Below are 27676 nucleotides of genomic sequence, written 5' to 3'. Positions count from 1 at the left end.
GTGTCGACTATGACGAAGTAAAATTGCACCCTAGGGTGACTAAAACCATTCAGTGTATGATTGTGGCAATAAGGGATGTGTTGCATATTGAGGATGAACCCTCGGTTCCCGACACAAGGGTACACATGTTTAAGGGAAAGAAACAGATTATTAATTTTCCCACATCTCATGAATTAAATGATTTCTTTGGAAAAGCTTGGGAGACTCCGGAAAAGAGACCACAGATCCCCAAAAGAATTTATATGGCATACCCCTTCCCTAAACAGGGCAGGGAGATTTGGGAATCACCCCCCACTGTGAACAAGGCCCTGACGCGCTTGTCCAAGAAAGTGGCGCTACCGTCTCCTGACACAGCGGCCCTTAAGGACCCTGCAGATCACAGGCAAGAAACTACCTTAAAGTGTATTTATTCTCATACAGGTGCTGTGCTAAGACCGACAATTGAGTCGGCATGGGTGTGTAGCGCGATTGCAGCTTGGACAGATGAGCTGACAGATCACTTTGATAATATGGATAAGGATACTATATTCTTAACTCTAGCCCATATAAAAGACGCAGTCTTATTTATGAGGGACGCTCAAAGGGACATTGGATTGCTAGCTTCTAGGGCCAATGCCATGTCTATCTCGGCGAGAAGATCCTTATGGACTCGCCAATGGACGGGTGATGCGGATTCCAAAAAACATATGGAAGTACTACCCTATAAGGGAGATGTATTGTTTGGGGATGGGCTGACGGACCTGGTTTCCACAGCTACAGCAGGTAAATCAAATTTTTTACCATATATTCCCCAACAGCAAAAGAAAGTACCACCCTATCAGATGCAGTCCTTTCGGTCGCACAAGTCCAGAAGAGGTCGGGGATCCTCTTTCCTTGCCAGAGGGTAAGGGAAGAGGCAAAAGAGCACCTGCTTCGGCAGGTGCCCAGGAACAAAAGTCCTCCCCGGCTGCTCCAAAACCCACAGCATGACGCTGGGGCTCCCCTGAGGGAGTACGCACCGGTGGGGGCACGTCTTCGACTTTTCAGTCAGGCCTTGGTCAGATCAGACCTGAATCCCTGGGTGTTGGAAATAGTTTCCCAGGGTTACAAACTGGAATTCGAGGAGGTGCCCCCGCGCCGATTTTTCAAATCGGCCCTACCAGCTTCCACAAATCGGCCCTACCAGCTTCCACATCGGAAAGGGATGTAGTGTTGGCTGCAATTCAAACGCTGTGTATACAGCAAGTGATAATCAAGGTTCCCCTGCACCAGCAGGGAAGAGGTTACTACTCAACCCTATTTGTGGTCCCGAAACCGGACGGTTCGGTCAGACCTATTTTGAATCTGAAATCCCTAAACCTGTACATAAAACGATTCAAATTCAAAATGGAATCACTCAGAGCGATAATAGCCAACATGGAGGAGGGGGAGTTTATGGTGTCTCTGGACATAAAGGATGCGTACCTTCATGTCCCCATATATGCCCCCCATCCAGGAATACCTGAGATTCGCTGTACAGGATTGTCATTACCAATTTCAGACGTTGCCGTTTGGACTTTCCACGGCCCCGAGGATTTTTACCAAGATAATGGCGGAAATGATGGTGGTCCTGCGCAAGCATGGAGTCACAATTATCCCATACTTGGACGATCTCCTGATAAAAGCGAGATCAAGAGAGAAATTACTGAGCAGTGTGGCGCTCTCTCTGAGAGTGCTCCAGCAACACGGTTGGATTCTAAATCTACCGAAGTCACAGTTGATTCCGACAACTCGACTACCGTTCCTAGGTATGATACTGGATACGGAACAAATTAAGGTCTTCCTCCCAATAGAGAGAGCCCAGGACATCCAGAACATGGTCAGAGACCTGCTAAAACCGAAAAGTTTGTCAGTTCCACCAATGCACTCGAGTTCTTGGAAAAATGGTGGCGGCCTACGAGGCCATTCCCTTCGGAAGGTTCCATGCAAGGACTTTTCAATGGGACCTTCTGGAGAAGTGGTCCGGGTCCCATCTGCACTTACATCGGAAAATAACTCTGTCCCCAGGAGCCAGAGTGTCTCTCCTGTGGTGGTTGCAAAGTGCTCACCTGCTGCAGGGTCGCAGGTTCGGAATTCAGGATTGGATCCTGGTTACCACGGACGAGAGCCTCCGAGGATGGGGAGCGGTCACACAAGGAAAAAAATTTCAGGGACTTTGGTCAGACCAGGAGTCCTGTCTACACATCAATGTGTTGGAACTCAGGGCCATTTACAACGGCCTTCGACAAGCGGAGAGTCTTCTTCGAAACCTACCGGTTCTGATTCAATCAGACAATGTCACAGCAGTGGCTCATGTGAACCGCCAAGGCGGGACAAGAAGCAGAGTCGCGATGGCGGAAGCCACCAGGATTCTTCGCTGGGCGGAAAATCATGTAAGCGCTCTGTCGGCTGTCTTCATTCCTGGAGTGGACAACTGGGAAGCAGACTTCCTCAGCAGACACGATCTCCATCCAGGAGAGTGGGGACTTCATCAAGAAGTCTTTGCAGACATAACACGTCTTTGGGGAACTCCTCAAATAGACATGATGGCGTCACGCCTCAACAAAAATCTTCGGAGGTATTGTGCCAGGTCTCGGGATCCTCAGGCAGTGGCTGTAGACGCTCTAATAACACAGTGGGTGTTCAAATCGGTCTACGTGTTTCCTCCTCTTCCTCTCATCACAAAAGTGTTGAGGATCATAAGGCAAAGAAGAGTACAGACGATACTCGTTGTCCCAGACTGGGAGGGCCTGGTACTCAGATCTACAAGATATGCTCACAGGAGATCCCTGGCCTCTTCCTCTGAGGGAAGACCTGTTGCAGCAGGGGCCCTGTGTATTTCAATACTTACCGCGGTTACGTTTGACGGCATGGCGGTTGAACGCCGAATCCTAACGAAAAAGGGGATTCCGGAAGAGGTCATCCCTACTTTAGTAAAGGCTAGGAAGGAGGTGACGGTTAAGCATTGTCACCGTATCTGGCGAAAGTATGTGTCTTGGTGTGAAACCAAGAATGCACCTACGGAAGATTTTCATCTGGGTCGTTTTCTCCACTTCCTACAGACAGGAGTGGATATGGGCCTGAAATTAGGCTCTGTTAAGGTACAGATTTCGGCCCTCTCGATTTTCTTTCAGAAGGAGTTGGCTTCTCTTCCAGAAGTCCAGACGTTTGTAAAGGGAGTGCTGCACATCCAGCTTCCTTTTGTGCCTCCAGTGGCACCGTGGGACCTCAACGTGGTGTTGCAGTTCCTAAAATCACACTGGTTTGAACCGCTTAACAAGGTTGAGTTGAAATTTCTTACTTGGAAGGTGGTCATGTTGTTGGCCTTGGCATCAGCAAGGCGAGTGTCAGAATTGGCGGCTTTGTCACACAAAAGCCCTTACTTGATTTTTCATGTGGATCGAGCTGAATTAAGGACACGTCCGCAATTTTTGCCTAAGGTGGTTTCTTCATTCCATGTGAATCAACCTATTGTGGTGCCTGTGGCTACAAGTGACCTGGAGGATTCCAGATCCCTGGACGTAGTCAGGGCCTTAAAGATTTATGTAGCCAGGACGGCTAGAATTAGGAAAACAGAGGCTCTGTTTGTCCTGTATGCTGCCAATAAGATTGGCGCACCTGCTTCGAAGCAGACTATTGCTCGCTGGATCTGTAATACGATTCAGCAGGCTCATTCTACGGCTGGATTGCCGGTACCAAATTCGGTTAAGGCCCATTCCACTAGGAAGGTGGGCTCTACTTGGGCGGCTGCCCGAGGCGTCTCTGCATTACAACTTTGCCGAGCGGCGACTTGGTCGGGATCAAACACTTTTGCTAAATTCTACAAGTTTGATACCCTGGCTGATGAGGACCTAGCATTTGCTCAGTCGGTGCTGCAGAGTCATACGCACTCTCCCGCCCGATTGGATGCTTTGGTATAAACCCCATGGTTTTTACGGAGTCCCCAGCATCCTCTAGGACGTAAGAGAAAATAAGATTTTAAACCTACCGGTAAATCTATTTCTCCTAGTCCGTAGAGGATGCTGGGCGCCCGTCCCAATGTGGAAATTCTGCAAGACTTGTATATAGTTGTTGCTTAGATAAGGGTTATGTTACAGTTGACATCGGTCTTGGACCGTTGCTGTTATTGGTCATACTGGTAACTGGTTTTGTATGATCCAGGTTACGTGGTATGCTTGGTGTGGGCTGGTATGAATCTTGCCCTTGGATTTCTGAATCCTGCCTTGTAGTGTCCATCTCCTCTGGGCACAGTTCTCTAACTGAGGTCTGGAGGAGGGGCATAGAGTGAGGAGCCAGTGCACACCCATAGTCAAAGTTCTTTTTAGGTGCCCTATCCCCTGCGGAGCCCGTCTATACCCCATGGTCCTTACGGAGTCCCCAGCATCCTCTACGGACTAGGAGAAATAGATTTACCGGTAGGTTTAAAATCTTATTATTAATTACCTGCTGTAAATCGACTGAGAACAGCTAATTATATTGAGATCACTAGTGGGGAGAAGCACTGATCTATAGCTGTATAATCATATAAGTGAACATCAATTATCATTCACTTAAAGTGACACTGACTTCAGGTATTACCTGATATAAATTGATTAAGAACAGCTAATTACATTGAGAAATGCTGTTTATTTGATATATAGGTTTCCATCATACAGCTGATAAGTACAAAATAGCCAGTTAGGATATACTGCTATTAACAGCTGATGGAGTGTTCCAGTGTACGGCATTAGTGCAATACTCAAACAGCTCACTAAACCCTGTGCCTCACAGCTATGATCTATATTCCACTATAATAGTAGTGAATATTGTGGAAAACTGTGAGTTTATATGCATTCTTGGACATTACAGTGTCTCTCATTAACAATATCACTAATGAACATTGTGATTACTCACTTAAAGTGATATTGACTTTATTAATTACCTGCTGTAAATCGACTGAGAACAGCTAACTATATTGAGATCACTAGTGAGGAGAAGCACTGATCTATAGCTGTATAAGCATATAAGTGAACATCAATTATCATTCACTTAAAGTGACACTGACTTCAGTTATTATCTGCTGTAAATTGATTAAGAACAGCCAATTACATTGAGATCACTAGTGAGGAGAAACACGGATTCATAGCTGTATAAGCATATGAATGCATATAAGTGAGGGATCATAGCGCCCAAACAGATTATTCACTTAAAGTGATACTGACTTCAGATATTACCTGCTGTAAACTGATTGCGAACAGCTAGTTACATTGAGATCACTAGTGAGGATAAACACTGACTCATAGCTGTACAAGCATATGATTGCACATAAGTGAGGGGTCATAGCGCCCAAACTGAAGGGGAGCTTTCTATTGGAATATTGCACTTTACAGTACCCTCAGTAAGCCTATCTAGTACAACTGATCAGTGACTTCAAAGCGCCATTGGGCACTCAGCCTAACAACACACATAATTTGATTCAAGGGTCATAGTACCTATAATATATTTTCTCTGACGTCCTAGTGGATGCTGGGAACTCCGTAAGGACCATGGGGAATAGCGGCTCCGCAGGAGACTGGGCACAAAAGTAAAGCTTTAGGACTACCTGGTGTGCACTGGCTCCTCCCCCTATGACCCTCCTCCAAGCCTCAGTTAGATTTTTGTGCCCGGCCGAGAAGGGTGCACACTAGGGGCTCTCCTGAGCTTCTTAGTGAAAGTTTAGTTTTAGGTTTTTTATTTTCAGTGAGACCTGCTGGCAACAGGCTCACTGCATCGAGGGACTAAGGGGAGAAGAAGCGAACTCACCTGCGTGCAGAGTGGATTGGGCTTCTTAGGCTACTGGACACCATTAGCTCCAGAGGGACCGAACACAGGCCCAGCCTCGGAGCTCGGTCCCAGAGCCGCGCCGCCGGCCCCCTTACAGAGCCAGAAGCAAGAAGAGGTCCGGAAAAATCGGCGGCAGAAGACATCCTGTCTTCACCAAGGTAGCGCACAGCACTGCAGCTGTGCGCCATTGCTCCTCAGCACACTTCACACTTCGGTCACTGAGGGTGCAGGACGCTAAGGGGGGGCGCCCTGAGCAGCAATAAAAACACCTTGGCTGGCGAAAATACATCACATATAGCCCCCAGGGCTATATGGATGAATTTTAACCCCTGCCGGATTCCACAGAAAAACGGGAGAAAAGGCCGCCGAGAAGGGGGCGGAGCCTATCTCCTCAGCACACTGGCGCCATTTTCTCTCACAGCTCCGTTGGAGGGAAGCTCCCTGGCTCTCCCCTGCAGTTACTACACTACAGAAAGGGGTTAAAAAAGAGAGGGGGGCACTAATTAGGCGCAGTATAACAATACAGCAGCTATAAGGGGAAAAACACTTATATAAGGTTATCCCTGTGTATATATATATATATATATATATATATATATATATATATATATATAGCGCTCTGGTGTGTGCTGGCATACTCTCCCTCTGTCTCCCCAAAGGGCTAGTGGGGTCCTGTCCTCTATCAGAGCATTCCCTGTGTGTGTGCTGTGTGTCGGTACGTTGTGTCGACATGTATGAGGAGGAAAATGAGGTGGAGGCGGAGCAATTGCCTGTAACAGAGATGTCACCCCCTAGGGAGTCGACACCTGAGTGGATGAGCTTATGGAAGGAATTATGTGACAGTGTCAGCTCTTTACAAAAGATTGATGACATGAGACAGCTGGCGACTCAGCCTGTGCCTGTCCAGGTGTCTCAAAAGCCATCTGGGGCTCTAAAACGCCCGTTACCGCAGATGGCAGATACAGACGCCGACACGGATACTGACTCCAGTGTCGACGATTAAGAGACGAATGTGACTTCCAGTAGGGCCACACGTTACATGATTGAGGCTATGGAAAATGTTTTTACACATTTCTGATAATACCAGTACCACTAAAAAGGGTATTATGTTGGGTGAGAAAAAACTGCCTGTAATTTTTCCTGCATCTGAGGAATTAAATGAAGTGTGTGATGATGCGTGGGTTTCCTCCGATAAAAACTGTTAATTCCTAAAAAGTTATTAGCATCATACCCCTTCCCGCCAGAGGATAGGGCACGTTGGGTAACACCCCTTAGGGTGAATAAAGCGCTCACACGCTTGTCTAAACAGGTGGCACTACCGTCCCCGGATACGGCCGCCCTTAAGGAACCTGCTGACAGAAAGCAGTAAAATATCCTAAAATGTATATACACTCACACGGGTGTGATACTGCGACCAGCAATCGCCTCAGCCTGGATGTGCAGTGCTGGGGTGGCTTGGTCGGATTCCCTGACTGACAATATTGATACCCTAGATAGGGACAGTATATTACTAACTAAAGAGCATTTAAAAGATGCATTTCTATATATGCGTGATGCACAGAGGGATATTTGCCGACTGGCATCAAGAGTAAGTGCGCTGTCCATTTCTGCCAGAAGAGGGTTATGGACAAGACAGTGGTCAGGTGATGCTGATTCCAAAAGGCATATGGAAGTATCGCCTTATAAAAGGGAGGAGTTATTTGGGGTAGGTCTAACAGACCTGGTGGCCACGGCAACGGCTGGAAAATCCACATTTTTACCCCAGGTAGCTTCTCAACCTAAGAAGACGCCGTATTATCAGGCGCAGTCCTTTCGGCCCCATAAGGGCAAGCGGGCAAAAGGCGCCTCATTTCTGCCCCGTGGCAGAGGGAGAGGAAAAAGGCTGCAGCAAACAGCCAATTCCCAGGAACAAAAGCCCTCTCCCGCCTCCGCAAAGTCCTCAGCATGACGCTGGGGCTTTACAAGCGGTCTCAGGCACGGTGGGGGCCCGTCTCAAGAAATTCGAGACGTCTCCCCCTCGCCGTTTCATAAAGTCTGCTTTACCGACGTCTCCCTCAGACAGGGAGACAGTATTGCAAGCCATTCACAGGCTGTATTCCCAGCAGGTGATAATCAAGGTACCCCTCCTGCAACAGGGAAAGGGGTACTATTCCACACTATTTGTGGTACCGAAGCCTGACGGCTCGGTGAGACCAATTTTAAATCTAAAATCCTTGAACACTTACATACAAAGGTTCAAATTCAAGATGGAGTCACTCAGAGCAGTGATTGCAAACCTGGAAGAAGGGGACTATATGGTCTCTCTGGACATCAAAGATGCTTACCTCCATGTCCCAATTTACCCTTCTCCAAGGGTACCTCAGGTTTGTGGTACAGAACTGTCACTATCAGTTTCAGACGCTGCCGTTTGGATTGTCCACGGCACCCCGGGTCTTTACCAAGGTAATGGCCGAAATGATGATACTCCTTCGAAAGAAGGGAGTTTTAGTTATCCCTTACTTGGACGATCTCCTGATAAGGGCAAGATCCAGGGAACAGTTGGAAGTCGGGGTAGCACTATCTCAGATAGTGCTGCGGCAGCACGGTTGGATTCTCAATATTCCAAAATCGCAGCTGATCCCGACGACACGCCTTCTATTCCTAGGGATGATCCTGGACACAGTCCAGAAAAAGGTGTTTTCTCCCGGAGGAGAAAGCCAGGGAGTTATCCGAACTAGTCAGAAACCTCCTAGAACCAGGCCAAGTGTCAGTGCATCAGTGCACAAGGGTCCTGGGAAAAATGGTGGCTTCCTACGAAGCAATTCCATTCGGCAGATTCCACGCAAGAACTTTCCAGTGGGACCTGCTGGACAAATGGTCCGGATCGCATCTTCAGATGCATCAGCGGATAACCCTGTCACCAAAGACAAGGGTGTCTCTCCTGTGGTGGTTGCAGAGTGCTCATCTTCTAGAGGGCCGCAGATTCGGCATTCAGGACTGGGTCCTGGTGACCACGGATGCCAGCCTGCGAGGCTGGGGAGCAGTCACACAGGGAAAAAATTTCCAGGGCTTGTGGTCAAGCCTGGAGACATCACTTCACATAAATATTTTGGAGCTAAGGGCCATTTACAATGCCCTAAGCCAAGCAAGACCTCTGCTTCAAGGTCAGCCGGTGCTGATCCAGTCGGACAACATCACGGCAGTCGCCCACGTAAACAGACAGGGCGGCACAAGAAGCAGGAGGGCAATGGCAGAAGCTGCAAGGATTTTTCGCTGGGCGGAAAGTCATGTGATAGCACTGTCAGCAGTGTTCATTCCGGGAGTGGACAACTGGGAAGCAGACTTCCTCAGCAGGCACGACCTCCACCCGGGAGAGTGGGGACTTCACCCAGAAGTCTTCCACATGATTGTAAACCATTGGGAAAAACCAAAGGTGGACATGATGGCGTCCCGCCTAAACAAAAAATTGGACAGGTATTGCGCCAGGTCAAGGGACCCTCAGGCAATAGCTGTGGACGCTCTGGTAACACCGTGGGTGTACCAGTCAGTGTATGTGTTCCCTCCTCTTCCTCTCATACCAAAAGTACTGAGAATTATAAGACGGAGGGGAGTAAGAACTATACTCGTGGCTCCGGATTGGCCAAGAAGGACTTGGTACCCGGAACTTCAAGAGATGCTCACGGAGGACCCGTGGCCTCTACCTCTAAGAAGGGTCCTGCTCCAGCAAGGACCCTGTCTATTCCATGACTTACCGCGGCTGCGTTTAACGGCAGGGCGGTTGAACGCCGGATCCTGAAGGAAAAAGGCATTCCGGATGAAGTCATCCCTACCCTGGTCAAGCCAGGAAGGATGTAACCGCAAAGCATTATCACCGCATTTGGCGAAAATATGTTGCGTGGTGCGAGGCCAGTAAGGCCCCGATGGAGGAATTTCAACTAGGTCGATTCCTGCATTTCCTGTAAACAGGAGTGTCTATGGGCCTAAAATTGGGGTCCATTAAGGTTCAAATTTCGGCCCTGTCAATTTTCTTCCAGAAAGAACTAGCTTCACTACCTGAAGTTCAGACGTCTGTAAAAGGGGTACTGCATATACAGCCTCCCTTTGTGCCTCCAGTGGCACCTTGGGATCTCAATGTAGTTTTGGGGTTCCTAAAGTCACATTGGTTTGAACCACTTGAATCTGTGGAGTTAAAATACCTCACATGGAAAGGGGTCATGTGGTTGGCCCTGGCCTCGGCCAGGCACGTGTCAGAATTGGCGGGCTTATCCTGTAAAAGCCCTTATCTGATCTTCCATTCAGACAGGGCGGAATTGAGGACTCGTCCTCATTTTCTCTCTAAGGTGGTTTCAGTGTTTCATCTGAACCAACCTATTGTGGTACCTGCGGCTACTAGTGACTTGGAGGACTCCAAGTTGTTGGACGTAGTCAGGGCCTTGAAAATATATGTTTCCAGGACGGCTGGAGTCAGGAAATCTGACTCGCTGTTTATCCTGTATGCGCCCAACAAGCTGGGTGCTCCTGCTTCTAAGCAGACTATTGCTCGTTGGAATTGTAGTACAATTCAGCTTGCACATTCTGTGGCAGGCCTGCCACAGCCAAAATCTGTAAAAGCCCATTCCACAAGGAAGGTGGGCTCATCTTGGGCGGCTGCCCGAGGGGTCTCGGCGTTACAACTTTGCCGAGCAGCTACTTGGTCAGGGGCAAACACGTTTGCTAAATTCTACAAATTTGATACCCTGGCTGAGGAGGACCTGGAGTTCTCTCATTCGGTGCTGCAGAGTCATCCGCACTCTCCCGCCCGTTTGGGAGCTTTGGTATAATCCCCATGGTCCTTACGGAGTTCCCAGCATCCACTAGGACGTCAGAGAAAATAAGAATTTACTTACCGATAATTCTATTTCTCGTAGTCCGTAGTGGATGCTGGGCGCCCATCCCAAGTGCGGATTGTCTGCAATACTTGTACATAGTTATTGTTAACAAAATCTGGTTTTTGTTGTAGTGAGCCATCTTTTCAGAGGCTCCTCTGTTATCATACTGTTAACTGGGTTCAGATCACAAGTTGTACGGTGTGATTGGTGTGGCTGGTATGAGTCTTACCCGGGATTCAAAATCCTTCCTTATTGTGTACGCTCGTCCAGGCACAGTATCCTAACTGAGGCTTGGAGGAGGGTCATAGGGGGAGGAGCCAGTGCACACCAGGTAGTCCTAAAGCTTTACTTTTGTGCCCAGTCTCCTGCGGAGCCGCTATTCCCCATGGTCCTTACGGAGTTCCCAGCATCCACTACGGACTACGAGAAATAGAATTATCGGTAAGTAAATTCTTATTATATATGTGTAGCACTACACAGTTAGCACAGTGTGTGTTTTTATTCACACATATCACACTTTGTTTTATCAATTTATATGTTTTTGGTTTTAATATTTCACAGCTACAGGTCTTTTTAACAAATATACTCTAATAAAAGTTATATTTTATGTATCAATTTAATGTTTAAGTGCGCCACTTCAAGTCCAATCCTTCTCTGTTTCTTTTTCTGCAACGAGGCCTGGACTTAGGTCTTCGTCTGGCCTCCCTCAAGGTTCATATATCTGCCTTGTCGGTATGGTTTCATAGAAAAATTGCTTCTATACCTGACGTTCATACATTCACTCAGGGTGTCCAGAGGATTCAGCCTCCCTATGTCCATCCTGTGGCTTCATGGGATCTGGCTGTTGTGCTAAATGCTCTGCAAGCGTCTCACATCTGCTAACGCGCGTCCCCTCCCTTGAGGAATTGCTTTAGGACATCCCCGATGTTTCCCTGTGGAAACCAATGTAACCTACTGCAGAAGGTTGCCTCTCTTTCTGCGAGGTACATTGGGTTCCACAGGTCACCCACGCTGACGCACCTAGCCTTCTTTGGGTTGTATGCCATTAGCCGCTGGTACCTTCTCCTGTCGTGAAAATGTGGTCCTATGTGACTAACATCTGCCTTCTCTCTTGCCTGCTCCTGCATTGGACTGGTTAAAGAAACTGAGCTCTCAGTGCCTGGAGGCGGGGTTATAGCGGAGGCCCCAATGCATCCTGGGACAGAAGAAAGCTTTTGCCTGTTGGTGCCTCTGGATGAAAATCCACTCTACACCCTGATGTTTCCCTGTGGAACCCAATGTACCTCGCAGAAAGAGAGTTAACAATGGTAAATCTACCATAACTCACCTTTCATGTTGCAGAATTCAGTACTGCACACAGGAAATTGTGGTCTTCCGGGAGGATCTGGTGAATAAAATGTGCAGGAACTGTGTACGCTTCCCAAGCAGCAGTTTGGATATTCCCAGTCATGTAAGTGGTTCTCAATCTTATCACATTTAATTTATATCTGGATTAATATTCTTCACTATAATACAGTATTTAGCATAGCTTTATCTGACACTTTAATACACACACACATGCTGTAAAAATTGGTTTCTGATGACTGTATCCATCATTTGTAGCAGAACTACTTTTAGTAGCCAGTTTAACGGCTACATGACCTATATGTGTAACGTCATTACAGCTCTACATTGCGCAGTGGGTAGTATAGCATTTGCTACAATACAACTAGACCCACCCCAAATAGCTCTGACTGGTTTTCAGGAAAACAAATGTGAAAAGCAGTTTATCCACGTAATTCTTTTTTAAATTAACTTGGTTTTTTCTTTCATTTTCTAGTTTGTCAAAACCATTCTGTCGCAGGGACATCTGACGCCACTTCCGCTTTTTGTCAGCCCTGTCTACTGGGCATACGATTACACTCTGAGATTATATCCTCTGCCTGATTTAGTCGTCATAGCGGATAAATATGATCCATTCACCGTCACAAATACGGAATGCCTGACCGTCAACCCTGTAAGAGATGCGTCCTTTGTAATCCCGCCTGGGGCAGAGACTGAGGGTGGGGGGGAGAAGGGGGATTACCCTGCAATTGTTTTATAGGTTTACTAACCAAATAGCTTGTATCGCCTACAAATCTGGAACCTTTGATCAGTAGTGCTAATTTAATAAACTTAATATCAGCCTGTGTTTATGAAAGGATAGGTGGGTGTATACTGTACACTGAAAGGCTTTTGTGTTTTTAAAAGAATGTCGTATTTCAACAATGGTTTGATCAAATTAGACTTCCAACAATGCTGTCCTCATTGCAGTGTAATACCCCTTTCACATCGCACAAATAACCCGGTATCGACACGGCATATTGCCGTGTCGACACGGGTCAGTGTGCGATGTGAAAGCACTCTGCCGGAATTAGCGAGTCGCCTGACCCGGTAATTCAACCCGGTATAGAAGAAGGATTATACCTGGGTTGAATACCGGGTCAGGTGCAGTGTGAATGGGAGCCGCGTCGATGCGACACGGTTCCCATTCACAGCATAGGGAGAGGCGGCGCAGGAGATGAGCTCGTCTCCCAGCGCCGCCTCCAACCCCGCCCTGCTGCGCCCCACCGCTGCTATGGCAACCGACCCGGTATATTGCCGGGTCGGAAAGCCACCATAGCAGAGCAAATGCCGGATCCCACCCGGTAAGGACACGTTTCTCTTACCGGGTGGGATCCGGCATTTGTGATCTGAATGCGGTATAATAAGCCTGCACGGGCACTTCTGCAATAGGAAGATTAAGAGGTCTATTCATGAAGCAGTGAAAAGTGTAGGGAAGTGAGCAAGTGGAGAAGTTGCCGATGGCAAGCAATCAGCATTGAAGTAACGTTTATAATTTGCATACTATACAATTGTACAGAGCACATGATTGGTTGCCATGGGCAACTTCTCCACAGGCTCACTTCTCCACACTTTTCACTGCTTCATGAATGGACCCCTATATTGTTGTTTGGGTTCACAACCATTGATAGTGGAGATCTGGCCATTCTTCCCCAGCTGTGATGGAGAGGCAGCTATGTTTTGGGGGGGTTTTGCCAACCATGCGGGGGGGCACGGAGTTTAAGGCCCCCTGACGCAACCAAATCGGCAGCCATCGAAGTTCAGTGATCAGTCAGCTAATTAGGGACATCATTTATTTTAAAAATCCAGAATATGCAGATATGGACCACGTTTGGTCAGGATCGGCGAATGGAGATTTTTAAACATGTTTCAAGTTCCTGATTTCCCGACCCGTCTGTATAGTAGTGGCAATCAATCACTAATGTATGGGATGCATTAGTCTGCTATCTGATGCACCACTAAGTCCCACCCCCTTCCCTGTTGTTCCCCATAGCAGGGATTTCTATCGATAGGTGCATATCATTGATGGTTTCATGCTTTTAATCTTAAGCACCAATGGCACCATCGATGGTTAACCCTCTGAAGACCATCCCTACCACTAACCCAAGTCAGTGCAGCTGCCCAGTGGAGACTGCAGTTGTCACATAATATGGTAGAACCACAATTCTCTCATACCTGTGAAAGGAACCAATGAATCCCTGGGTCAATGAAATCCAGTGGCGCTGTTGTGCATGAGCTCTTACAGTAGCCACAAGAAAACAGTACACACATGCTATAGAGCAGGCCTGGTCAAACTGTGGCCCTCCAGGTGTTGTAAAACTACAAGTCCCACCATGCCTTGCCACAGATTTGCTATTAGGAATGCTAAATCTGTGGCAGAGTATGCTGGGATGTGTAGTGTCACAACATCTGGAGAGCCACAGGTTGGCCAGGCCTGCTATAGAGCAAGTAGCACTTCCAACTCTCAGACTGATGTAACTAATAGAACTGGAAGCAGGACTCACCGCCAGCTCAGTCAGAACAGTGTTCAGAAGGGGATCCGGTGTTTAGGTTGACAGTAAGTAGGTCAACCACTGTTGGTCAACATGGTTTCTAGGTCGACAGGGACTCTGTCGACATGTTCTAGGTCGACGTGAGTTTTCCACTTTTTTATTTTTAGAACTTTTTCATACTTTACGATCCATGTGGACTACAATTGGGAACGGTAAGCAGTGCCAAGCGCTGCGGTAGCAGAGTGAGCCATGTGAGGGGACACGGTGCAATAATTGGGGTTCACGGTCACTGTACGGAGAAAACGACACCAAAAAAAGTTTTTAAAAAATCCTCATGTCGACCAAGAAACCATGTCGACCTACTTACTGTCGACCAATAGGGGTCGACCTAGACACTGTCGACCTAAGTCTTAACTACCTAACATACCATACCCGTTCAGACGACACAATGTGGGCAATCCCAAACATTCCAGTTTAGCCACACACGAGTGACTGAGCTGGATGAGTTCTGGGCTGTTCAGTGCACAGGAGAAGTGGGCGGATTCCATGCAGCATGCACTAGAGCTCTTTACTGCATTACTGAAGTCTGAAGATAATGATATACACAGGCCCGTAGTCATCTGCCAACCATATTTACCCACATGCATGGTGAGAATTAGACTGATTTTATTTGGATTATTATCTGACTTGTAGAAAAATGTATTCCTAGATATTGATTGAATTATTAGAACCATTGAAAAGGAGCTAAGAGCACTGTAAAGTCTAAAAAGTTAGTTGACATTTTATAAAATAGTTGTGTTATGTTTTAATGGTCAATTAGTCTGACATTGCTGCATGGAACCGAAGGCAATGTGAATGCTTGGATAATAATCCGTCAGAAGCAGTCACTATCTTTCTACTGTCACACAGTGAGGGTTGGATGGCCTGATAGGAGACAGAAACTGTGTCAAACTCATTAAAGTCTGACTTCTGCGAGCACTGAAGAGTTTATACATCATTCTTGTAGTTCCATTTCTCATTTTGCCTTGTTTGTTACTTTAGGGTTCATTTCCAAAAAGTGGATTTTCCTTCAAGGTTTATTACCCATCTAGCAAAACAGCTGAAGATAGGTAAGCATTACTTTCCCTGAACAGAATGTCACGTTATTTTATTGCACAGTGTTGTAAATGTTATCTGCTCCCTAATTGGTTGACCAGAAAAATTGTGTTTCTCCAATTTGGGGACAGTGCGAAATGTTTTAGATTCACAGAAAAAAAAACCTATTGTTTACCAATCCTGTAAAGTGTCTGTAACTGTACCCTTTCCCCGGCAATGACTAGTAACCATTGGCCACAGGGGTAACTACAGGAAAACCAGTCACTTTTTTTTTTTGTCCTTTACATACCAGTGATGATTAGCCAGCTGCAGTGCCTGACAGTATACCTGCCCCGCTCTGTGATGGTGCAGGAATTTTGAGTGTCCATTTACACAGACCAGACTTTACATATATTTACTGGGTGCTTACCAGTGATACAGAATGTTGTGTGAAACAGGAGAGCCTGGATGGGAATTTGAGCCAGAAGGAAATGATTTTATTATTTTACTAGTATGAAACAATATAAGATGAGCTGGAATTTCCTGTACCAAGCTGTTATGGGAGCTTTGGTATAATACCCATGGTCCTTACGGAGTCCCCAGCATTCACTAGGACGTTAGAGAAAATAAGATTTTACTTACCGGTAAATCTATTTCTCGTAGTCCGTAGTGGATGCTGGGCGCCCGTCCTAAGTGCGGACTTCTTCTGCAATGCTTGTATATAGTTATTGCTTAAATAAGGGTTATGTTTGGTTGCATCAGGGTTGATCTGATGCTCCGTTGTTGTTCATACTGTTAACTGGGTAACTTTATCACGAGTGATACGGTATGATTGGTGTGACTGGTATGAGTCTTGCCCTGGATTCCAAAATCCTTTCCTTGTACTGTCAGCTCTTCCGGGCACAGTTTCTCTAACTGAGGTCTGGAGGAGGGAAATAGAGGGAGGAGCCAGAACACACCAGAATCCAAATTCTTTCTTAAAGTGCCCTGTCTCCTGCGGAGCCCGTCTATTCCCCATGGTCCTTACGGAGTCCCCAGCATCCACTACGGACTACGAGAAATAGATTTACCGGTAAGTAAAATCTTATTTTTAATGACCTCTTCAGAAAAACCCTTAGCCCTCAAGACGGAAGCTTCAAGAGCCACGCTGTCAAAGACAGCCGGGTTAGGTCCTGGTAGACACAGGGACCTGAACGAGGAGGTCTGGGCGTTGTGGAAGTAGAATTGGACGCTCTGACGATAGGCCTTGCAGGTCTGAGAACCAGTGACGTCTGGGCCACGCTGGAGCTATGAGAAGTAGAATTCCTTTTTCTTGCTTGAACTTCCGAATTACCCTGGGCAGGAGTGACACCAGAGGGAACACGTACGGCAGCCGAAACCTCCACGGCACCACCAGCGCATCCACGAATGCTGCTTGAGGATCCCTTGTCCTTGCTCCGATGACCGGAACCTTGTGATTGTATCGAGACGCCATCAGATCTACGTCTGGAAGACCCCACTTTTCCACTAGGAGTTGAAACACTTCTGGATGGAGGCTCCACTCGCCGGCATGCACGTCCTCACGACTGAGAAAGTCCGCTTCCCAATTCAGGACTCCCGGAATGAATATTGCTGAGATGGCCGGTAGATGGCGTTCCGCCCAACGTAGAATCCGTGAGACTTCCTTCATCACCAAACGGCTTAGAGTGCCGCCTTGATGATTTATGTAAGCCACTGTGGTGGCGTTGTCCGACTGTACTTGAACAGGATGGTTCTGAATTAAATGCTGGGCCAGGTTCAATGCATTGAAGACCGCCCGCAATTCCAGAATGTTGATCGAGAGGAGAGATTCCTCCTTGGTCGACCGACCCTGAAGGGAGTGTTGCTCCAGCACCGCGCCCCAACCTCTTAGACTGGCATCTGTCGTCAACAGGACCCAGTTGGATATCCAGAATGGACGGCCCCTGCACAACTGTCGGTCCCGGAGCCACCAAAGTAGCGACAGACGGACCTCCGGAGTCAGTGAGATCATCTGAGACCTGATCCGGTGAGGCAGGCCGTCCCACTTGGCTAGAATCAGCCTCTGGAGGGGGCGAGAATGGAATGGAGCATACCCCACCATGTCGAATGCTGAGACCAAGAGGCCCAGCACCTGCATTGCCGAATGTATCGACACTTGCGGATGAGAAAGGAAGCAACGAATCCTGTCCTGAAGCTTCAGGACTTTCTCCTGAGATAAGAACAACCGCTGGTTGTGAGTGTCCAATAGCGCTCCCAGGTGCACCATGCTCTGAGCAGGGATCAGAGAGGATTTCTTCCAGTTGATGAGCCACCCATGGGCTTGTAGAAACCGGACCGTCATATCCAGATGACACAGGAGAAGTTCTGGGGAATTTGCCAGGATTAACAAGTCGTCCAGGCACGGCAGTATCCTGACCCCTTGACGGCGGAGTACCACCGTCATCACCGCCATTACTTTGGTGAAGACTCGCGGAGCCGTTGTTAAACCAAAAGGTAACGTCCGAAACTGGTAATGAAGGTTGCCAATAGTGAACCTCAGGTATTGCTGATGTGACGCTGCTATAGGAATATGCAGGTAAGCATCCTGTATGTCCAGGGAGACCATGTAGTCCCCAGGTTCCAAGGCCAGAACTATAGAGCGAAGGGTTTCCATAAGGAACTTGGAAACCTTCACAAACCGGTTCAATGCCTTGAGGTTGAGAATGGGCCGCGAAGACCCATTCGGTTTCGGGACTAGAAACAGCGGAGAATAGTACCCCCAGCCCCTCTGAGCAAGAGGCACCTGTACTACGACTCCTGTATCCAGGAGGGTCTGTACCACCGAATGCAGTGTGTTTGCCTGGTCCGACGGGACGTCTGTCTGGCAAAATCGATGAGGGGGTCCGTTTTTGAAGGCTATGGCATAACCTCGAGTGACGACTTCCCGTACCCAGGCATCTGAAGTGGTCTTCAACCATTCCTGGGTATACCCTAGAAGCCGGCCCCCCACCCTGGGATCCCCCAGGGGGAGGCCCGCCCCGTCATGCGGCAGGCTTATCGGTCTTGGCAGCTGGCTGACGGGCAGCCCAGGCTCTTTTGGGCTTCGGCTTACCAGGTTTGGAAGTGCGGGCCTGCTTGTTGTACGCCTGACCTTTTGCTTTACCTGAAGGACGAAAGGGGCGAAAGGAAGTACCTTTAGCCTTCGACACAGAAGGAGCAGTACTTGGCAGACAGGCAGTTTTGGCAGTAGCCAAGTCAGCCACAATCTTATTTAAATCCTCCCCAAACAGAATATCTCCCTTGAAAGGGAGTACCTCCAGGGTTTTTCTAGAGTCCAGATCCACAGACCAGGATCTCAGCCACAGTATCCGGCGAGCCAGGACTGACGTAGTAGAGGCCTTGGCTGCTAGGATACCGGCATCAGAAGCCGCCTCTTTAATATAACGAGAAGCTGTGACAATATAAGTCAAACATTGTCTAGCATGGTCAGAGGAGATTTTAGCTTCTAACTCCAAGGCCCATGCTTCAATAGCCTCGGCAGCCCATGTAGCTGCAATAGTGGGCCTTTGTGCAGCACCTGTGAGGGTGTAAATCGCTTTCAGACAACCCTTTACACGCTTATCCGTAGGCTCTTTTAGAGACGTGACTGTAGTGACAGGTAGAGCTGAGGAAACCACCATCCTAGCCACATGTGAGTCCACTGGAGGAGGCGTTTCCCAATTCTTAGACCGCTCTGGCACGAGGTGATAGCGAGCCAGCATCTTCTTTTGAGGCACAAACTTCGTACCCGGGTTTTCCCAGGGTTCCTGACGTATATCCACTAGGTGGTCAGAGTGAGGTAAAACTTGTTTAACCACCTTCTGACGCTTGAACTTATCTGGTTTCTTAGTAGGGACGGATGGCTCTGGATCATCCGTAATCTGTAGAATTAACTTAATATCCTCCAAAAGATCAGGAACATCCACATGTGAACTACCCTCCCCAACAGCCGTATCTGAGTCAGAACCTGTGGGGTCAGTGTACGTGCCGTCTTGTGACAGCAGTGGATTGTGAGGAAACAAGCGCTCGCTTAGAGGACCCCTTGGACTTAGGCGAGCGATGGTCAGACTTTTTAGTAGTCAGGGACTGGTTCAACTTCTTTAATTGAGCAGATAAATCGTCCGCCCACGGCGGGTTAGCTGCAGGGACCACGTACGGTTGTACCGGCATTGGGGGTGCCATAGGGGGTGTTAGTTTATGAACTAGCGTATGCAGAAGCGTGGAAAAAGCGGCCCACGGTGGGTCAGTATGTGCCTCCGTTGCCACAGTCCCACTGGGGGGCAAGGAGCCCCCAGGACCATAGCCCACAGCTGCTATATTCTCCTCATATGGGTATGTGGCTTCAGCAACACCGGCAGTGTGTTCAGCCCCAGAACCGTCACCCTCAGAAGCAGACATGATATAACTTGCAGTATGAGGTAACACAGTACAATTATCAGTAGCACTATACCTCTAAACCCAAACCCCTGCGCAGTGTAGTCAGCACTAGCAGAGATAAAGGAGAGAGATGGTGACTAAATCAGAGAAAAATACGTAATACAGTATATCTTTGTGAAAATCCTATATTAGATAAAACCTGACGCACCAAGCCTCCTCAGGTTATAGAATATAGGGATAGCAAGTTGAGTGAAAGACCCGAAATGGACAACACTCCGCTATCAAATGCACACACAAATAGTCACAGTTTGTACAGTGCAGAGGTTATTACTAACAATAATACTGCACTGGACTAGCTTACACAGCTATATAACAATAGATATAACAGTATACAGTAAGAACTGGATGTATATCACAGGGTAATTGTACTAGGAAACCCTGACTTTGTGCACTCTTTCTTACTAACACTGACTAAAAAAGGCAGGTAGAATACTTAAGCGTCATGTAAAGTCACAGCGCTGACAACCAGGCGGCTTTACATAGGAGGATTTGCCCAAGCAGTCCCAGGAACAGTGAGCTGAGGAGTAATGGCGCCGCAGACACTGACAGGGAGTGAGGAAAAGACAGATATGCAGCTCCAGGGCGGGGACACTTGCTAGAAATGGCGCCCTGGGGGAGGGGCTTCAGGTCTAAGCCCATGCCCTGGTGATCTAGTGGGATCGCCTGTACTGCCACAGTGTCCACCGCTAGCGTGCGCGGCCCGCCTCCCACTGACCGTGCCGGATCGCGATAAAGACCGGGTCCCGCAAGCGGGACCCACTTACCACCTCCCGAAGCGCGGCCACGTGATCCTGGAGAGCCCCAGCCGTGTGTGTCTAACGTGAAGAAAACCGGAGCCTCCGCTGTAGGTACCTGGCAACCAGGGCTCGGGAATGTACAGCGCCGCTGGGGAGAGCTGGAGCAGCAGCAGTGAATGTCTCCTGACATTTACCACCGCTGCTGCCCTTGAAGTCTTCACTTTTTTCTCACCAAAAAGCTCTTTTTAGGACTGCCCGGAGCAGCCCTCTTGTTAAGTGCCTGCTTACTGCAGCACCAACTTACAAAACTGAGCTCCTGTGCAGGGAGGCGGGGTCATTGAGGAGGCGGCGCTGTGCATTCTGGGAACAGTCAAAGCTTTGAGCCTGTTGGTGCCTCGGATCAAGATCCTACTCTACACCCCATTGTCCAATCCTTGTGGAGCCCAGTGTACCCCGCAGCAGAAACAGGCTATTTAATAGGGATTTCTTTTCTGGCGTATTCAGGCTCGAAAAGCCAAACAAAAATACACACTAACTGCAGCCTGCGGGTTGCCTTCGAGACTAATTGAATAGCCCCGCTGCTTCAATTAACCCATTATGCTTATTGAATTCCCCACTTAGAGTGTATTCAGGCAAGTGCTTTGTGAACACTTTCACGTGTAATGATTTGCATGGAACAATATGCAAAATAAAGTTGCGGATCCCACAATTACAGGGATCATAGATCTGCTGCGCACATTTATGGAAGTGTAAAGTGGGGATCATACCAAATAGCAGGAGATCATTCCTGCACTGTATTCTGGTATGAACGTATGGAGAACCAGTGTAACTCTTAATCTGTGGTAATAGGTGCAGTTAAGAAACCCACCCTGTGTGCTAATTTATCTTTTTCTGCTATTTGTGCATATGAGAATTATTATTTTATATGCTCACCATGCCACGATTTACGATAATGAAAATACTTAACTTCATTTCTCTAACGTCCTAGAGGATGCTGGGGACTTCGTAAGGACCATGGGGAGAGACGGGCTCCGCAGGAGACATGGGCACTTTAAGAAAGAATTTAGTTCCTGGTGTGCACTGGCTCCTCCCTCTCTGCCCCTCCTCCAGACCTCAGTTTGATTCTATGCCCAGAGGAGCTGGGTGCTTTTCAGTGAGCTCTCCTGAGTTTGATGAGAGAGAGTTTTTTTGTTAGGTTTTTTATTTTCAGTATATAAACAGCAGCTACTGGGTTAACATTAAGTTATTGTGTTATTCCTGGGTTATATAGCGCTGGGGTGTGTGCTGGCATACTCTCTCTGTCTCTCCAAAGGGCTTCGTGGGGGAACTGTCTTCAGAAAGGACATTCCCTGTGTGTGTGGTGTGTCGGTACGCTTGTGTCGACATGTCTGATGTGGAAGGCTATGTGGGAGAGGAGCGGGAGCAAATGAATGTGGTGTCTCCGCCGACGGCGCCGACACCTGATTGGATGGATATGTGGAAGGTTTTAAATGATAATGTAAATTCCTTGCATAAAAGATTAGACAAGGCTGATGCATTGGGACAGGCAGGGTCTCAACCCTTGCCTGATCCTATGTCGCAGGGACCGTCGGGGTCTCATAAGCGCCCACTATCCCAAATTGTTGACACAGATACCGACATGGATTCTGACTCCAATGTCTATTACGATGATGCAAAGTTACAGCCAAAGTTGGCTAAATCACTCCCGATATATGATTATAGCAATTAAGGAAGTTTTGCACATCACAGAGGAAACCCCTGTCCCTGACACAAGGGTTTATATGTATAAGGGAAAGAAACCTGAGGTAACTTTTCCCCCCTTACACGAACTAAATGAGTTATGTGAAAAAGCTTGGGAATCTCCAGATAAAAAACCTGCAGATTTCCAAACGGATTCTTATGGCGTATCCTTTCCCGCCAACGGACAGGTTGCGATGGGAATCTTCCCCTAGGGTGGACAAAGCTTTAACACGCTTATCCAAAAAGGTAGCCCTGCCGTCCCAGGATACGGCTACCCTCAAGGATGCTGCTGATCGCAAACAGGAGGGTACCCAGAAGTCCATTTATACACATTCAGGTACCTTGCTCAGACCGGCAATCGCGTCGGCCTGGGTCTATAGTGCAGTAGCGGCATGGACTGATACCTTATCAGAGGAGTTTGATACCCTAGATAGGGATACTGTTTTATTGACCCTGGGGCATATTAAAGTCGCTGTCCTTTATATGAGAGATGCTCAAAGAGACATTAGTCTGCTGGGTTCTGGAATAAACGCTATGTCGATTTCTGCCAGAAGGGTCCTGTGGACTCTGCAATGGACAGGTGATGCCGACTCTAAACGACATATGGAGGTTTTACCTTACAGGGGTGAGGAATTGTTCGGTGAAGGTCTCTCGGACCTGGTCTCCACAGCTACGGCTGGAAAGTCACATTTTTTGCCTTATGTTCCCTCACAGCCTAAGAGAGCACCGCATTATCAAATGCAGTCCTTTCGTTCACAAAGAAACAAGAAAGTCCGAGGTGCGTCCTTTTTTGCCAGAGGGAGGGGCAGAGGAAAGAAGCTGCACAATACAGCTAGTTCCCAGGAACAGAAGTCCTCCACGGCCTCTGCAAAATCCACCGCATGACGCTGGGGCTCCACTGGCGGAGTCGGGGCCAGTGGGGGCGCGTCTTCGGAATTTCAGCTACATGTGGGTTCACTCCCAGGTGGATCCCTGGGCAAGAGAAATTGTGTCTCAGGGTTACAAGCTGGAATTCGAAGAGGTGCCTCCTCGCCAGTTTTTCAAATCGGCCCTACCGTCTTCCCCCCTAGAGAGGGAGATAGTGTTAAATGCAATACAAAAATTGTATCTTCAGCAGGTGGTGGTCGAGGTTCCCCTCCTTCAATAGGGAAGGGGTTATTATTCGACCATGTTTGTGGTTCCGAAACCGGACGGTTCGGTCAGACCCATATTGAATTTAAAATCTCTGAACCTATACTTGAAGAGGTTCAAGTTCAAGATGGAGTCGCTAAGAGCGGTCATCACCAGCCTGGAAGGGGGGGATTTTATGGTGTCACTGGACATAAAGGATGCGTACCTTCATGTCCCCATTTATCCACCTCATTAGGCGTACCTAAGATTTGCGGTACAGGACTGTCATTACCAATTTCAGACGTTGCCGTTTGGTCTCTCAACGGCTCCGAGGATTTTCACCAAGGTAATGGCGGAAATGATGGTGCTCCTGCGCAAGCAGGGTGTCACAATTATCCCGTACTTGGACGATCTCCTCATAAAAGCGAGATCAAGAGAGCAGTTGCTGAACAGCGTATCTCTTTCACTGAAAGTGTTACAACAACACGGCTGGATTCTCAATATCCCAAAGTCGCAGTTGGTTCCTACGACTCGTCTGCCTTTCTTGGGCATGATTCTGGACACGACCCAGAAAAGGGTTTATCTTCCGATAGAAAAAGCCCAGGAACTTATGACTCTGGTCAGGAACCTTTTGAAATCAAGACAGGTGTCGTGCATCATTGCACTCGAGTCCTGGGAAAGATGGTGGCCTCATACGAGGCCATTCCCTTTGGCAGGTTCCATGCGAGGACTTTACAATGGGATCTGTTGGACAAGTGGTCCGGATCACATCTACAGATGCATCGGTTGATCACCCTGTCCCCCAGGGCCAGGGTGTCGCTCCTGTGGTGGCTGCAGAGTGCTCACCTTCTCGAGGGCCGCAGATTCGGCATTCAAGATTGGATCCTGGTGACCACTGACGCAAGCCTCCGAGGTTGGGGAGCAGTCACACAGGGAAGAAATTTCCAGGGTCTTTGGTCAAGTCAAGAGACTTGTCTGCACATCAACATCCTGGAACTAAAGGCCATATACAACGCCCTACGTCAAGCCGAGGCCTTACTTCGCGACCAACCAGTTCTGATCCAGTCAGACAACATCACCGTAGTGGCTCATGTAAACCGCCAAGGCGGCACAAGGAGCAGAGCGGCAATGGCAGAAGCTACCAGGATTCTTCGCTGGGCGGAGAATCATGTAAGCGCACTGTCAGCAGTGTTCATTCCGGGAGTGGACAACTGGGAAGCAGACTTCCTCAGCAGACACGACCTACACCCGGGAGAGTGGGGACTTCATCCAGAAGTCTTCGCACAGATTGTGAGTCGGTGGGAACTGCCACAGATAGACATGATGGCGTCCCGCCTCAACAAAATGCTACAGAGGTATTGCGCCAGGTCCAGAGACCCTCAGGCAGTAGCGGTTGTAACACCGTGGGGGTTCCGGTCCGTCTATGTATTTCCTCCTCTTCCTCTCATACCCAAGGTGTTGAGAATAGTAAGAAGAAAAGGAGTGAGAACAATCCTCGTTGTTCCAGATTGGCCACGACGGACCTGGTATCCAGATCTGCAGGAAATGCTCACGGAAGATCCGTGGCCTCTTCCTCTAAGGCAGGACCTGTTGCAACAGGGACCCTGTCTGTTCCAAGACCTACCGCGGCTGCGTTTGACGGCATGGCGGTTGAACGCCGGATCCTAGCGGAAAAAGGTATTCCGGTTGAGGTTATCCCTACGCTGATAAAGGCTAGGAAGGAAGTAACAGCAAAACATTATCACCGTATATGGCGAAGATATGTTTCTTGGTGTGAGGCCAGGGATGAATTCCATCTGGGCCGTTTCCTTCACTTCCTACAAACTGGAGTGGATTTGGGCCTTAAATTAGGCTCCATTAAGGTACAGATTTCGGCCCTATCCATTTTCTTTCAAAAAGAATTTGCTTCTCAGCCAGAAGTTCAGACTTTTGTTAAGGGAGTACTGCATATTCAGCCTCCGTTTGTGCCTCCGGTGGCGCCTTGGGACCTTAATGTGGTCTTGGACTTCCTAAAGTCACACTGGTTTGAACCACTGAAAACGGTGGAGTTGAAATAGCTCACTTGGAAGGTGGTCATGTTATTAGCCCTAGCTTCGGCTAGGCGAGCGTCTGAATTAGCGGCTTTATCACATAAAAGCCCCTATCTGGTTTTCCATATGGATAGAGCGGAATTGCCAACACGTCCTCAGTTCCTGCCAAAAGTGGTTTCATCCTTTCATATGAACCAACCTATTGTGGTGCCTGTGGCTACACGGGACTTAGAGGATTCCGAGTGCCTTGATGTGGTCAGGGCTTTGAAGATTTATGTAGCCAGGACGGCTAGAGTCCGAAAAACAGAAGCACTGTTTGTTCTGTATGCAGCCAACAAGCTTGGCGGCCCTGCTTCAAAGCAGACTCTGGCTCGCTGGATCTGTAACACGATTCAGCAAGCGCATTCTACGGCTGGTTTGCCGTTACCAAAATCGGTCAAGGCCCATTCCATTAGGAAAGTGGGCTCTTCTTGGGCGGCTGCCCGAGGGGTCTCGGCACTACAGCTGTGTCGAGCTGCTACTTGGTTGGGTACAAACACCTTTGCAAAGTTCTACAAGTTTGATACCCTGGCTGAGGAGGACCTCATGTTTGCTCAATCGGTGCTGCAGAGTCATCCGCACTCTCCCGCCCGTTTGGCAGCTTTGGTATAATCCCATGGTCCTTACGGAGTCCCCAGCATCCTCTAGGACGTTAGAGAAAATAATATTTTACTTACCAGTAAATCTATTTCTCATAGTCCGTAGTGGATGCTGGGCGCCCGTCCCAAGTGCGGACTTCTTCTGCAATACTTGTATATAGTTATTGCTTCAATAAGGGTTACGTTATTATAGCATCAGTTCACGCCCGATGCAACGTTATTGTCATACTGTTTACTGGATTGTTATCACAAGTTATACGGTGTGATTGGTGTGGCTGGTATGAATCTTGCCCTTAGACTAACAAAAATCCTTTCCTCGTACTGTCCATCTCCTCTGGGCACAGTTCTCTAACTGAGGTCTGGAGGAGGGGCAGAGAGGGAGGAGCCAGTGCACACCAGGAACTAAATTCTTTCTTAAAGTGCCCATGTCTCCTGCGGAGCCCGTCTCTCCCCATGGTCCTTACGAAGTCCCCAGCATCCTCTACGGACTACGAGAAATAGATTTACCGGTAAGTAAAATCTTATTATATATATTACATTCGGGCTGACTAACCTTTAATATAACCCAATTTTTTAAAGAATAATAAACCAATAAAACTTATGTATTAATTATGATCGCTAATCAAAGATATTTTACCTAAAGAGTGCCCTATAAAAGGAATTATCTTCTTTTAGCTCTTGCTAATTGTACTTTGTGACACCCTTTAATTGTACAGTATATTTTAGATAGCAGTACACAAAATATTATATAGCAAAGATTTGAAGAACTAGGCATACAACAGGTACTGTATGCTTACATGGTATCCATAATGCACAAACATTAGAAGGCGTTACTGACAGTTTCTTATGTTTCTTATATAGCCCAGCAAGTTCCATTGCGCTTTACAATAGGAAGTTACTGTAGTAAGTGTATATGATATGAAATAATGTCTGTTTTGTATTTCAGCAAACTGCAGAATGTTTGAATTGAATATGAAGATAAATCGTGATCATCTGAGAGTATTCAAACCTCTTGCTGTAAAAAGTTTTTATATATGTTTTGTATGTATTATATACTTTGTTAAATTTACATGTTTTATAATAAAAATAGTACCGTATTTATTGTGCCAGCTTCCTACTCGATATAAAATATCATGATACTTACAGGACTCATTTACATTGACTGTTATGTGCATAGTAATCCCATTTAAAGGGCATCTGTTGTCATTCTGTTGGCTAAACCAATATTCATTGACTAGGAGCCAATGCTGCACAGATGTTTATTAACAGTTATTTACAGTATGTAGTGTAGACTTGTCAGCAGCCTATTAACCTTCCAGTATGTTTTTGGAGTATGGGAGGAAACCCATGCAAATTTGGAGAAAAGATACAAACTCCACGCCAGGAACTATG

At 47.7% G+C, this 27676-nt stretch overlaps 1 protein-coding gene across 1 annotated transcript in view; it reads left to right on the top strand.

The window, feature by feature from the left end:
- The window catches only part of POLE2 (DNA polymerase epsilon 2, accessory subunit), a 156252-nt gene extending 128871 nt beyond the window's left edge, over nt 1–27381 (top strand). Inside the window, exons 16-19 of the mRNA XM_063947544.1 lie at nt 11988–12096; nt 12466–12642; nt 15542–15609; nt 27231–27381. Coding sequence (XP_063803614.1) covers nt 11988–12096; nt 12466–12642; nt 15542–15609; nt 27231–27249 — 373 coding nt within the window. The 3' untranslated portion in view covers nt 27250–27381. The remainder of the gene's footprint in view (nt 1–11987; nt 12097–12465; nt 12643–15541; nt 15610–27230) is intronic.
- Nucleotides 27382–27676: the final 295 nt, after the last annotated feature.

This window comes from Pseudophryne corroboree, chromosome 12 (assembly GCF_028390025.1).
Source record: "Pseudophryne corroboree isolate aPseCor3 chromosome 12, aPseCor3.hap2, whole genome shotgun sequence".
NCBI lineage: Eukaryota > Metazoa > Chordata > Amphibia > Anura > Myobatrachidae > Pseudophryne > Pseudophryne corroboree.
The sequence above is the reverse complement of the archived record's forward strand: the minus strand, read 5'-3'. Positions and strand labels throughout refer to the sequence as shown.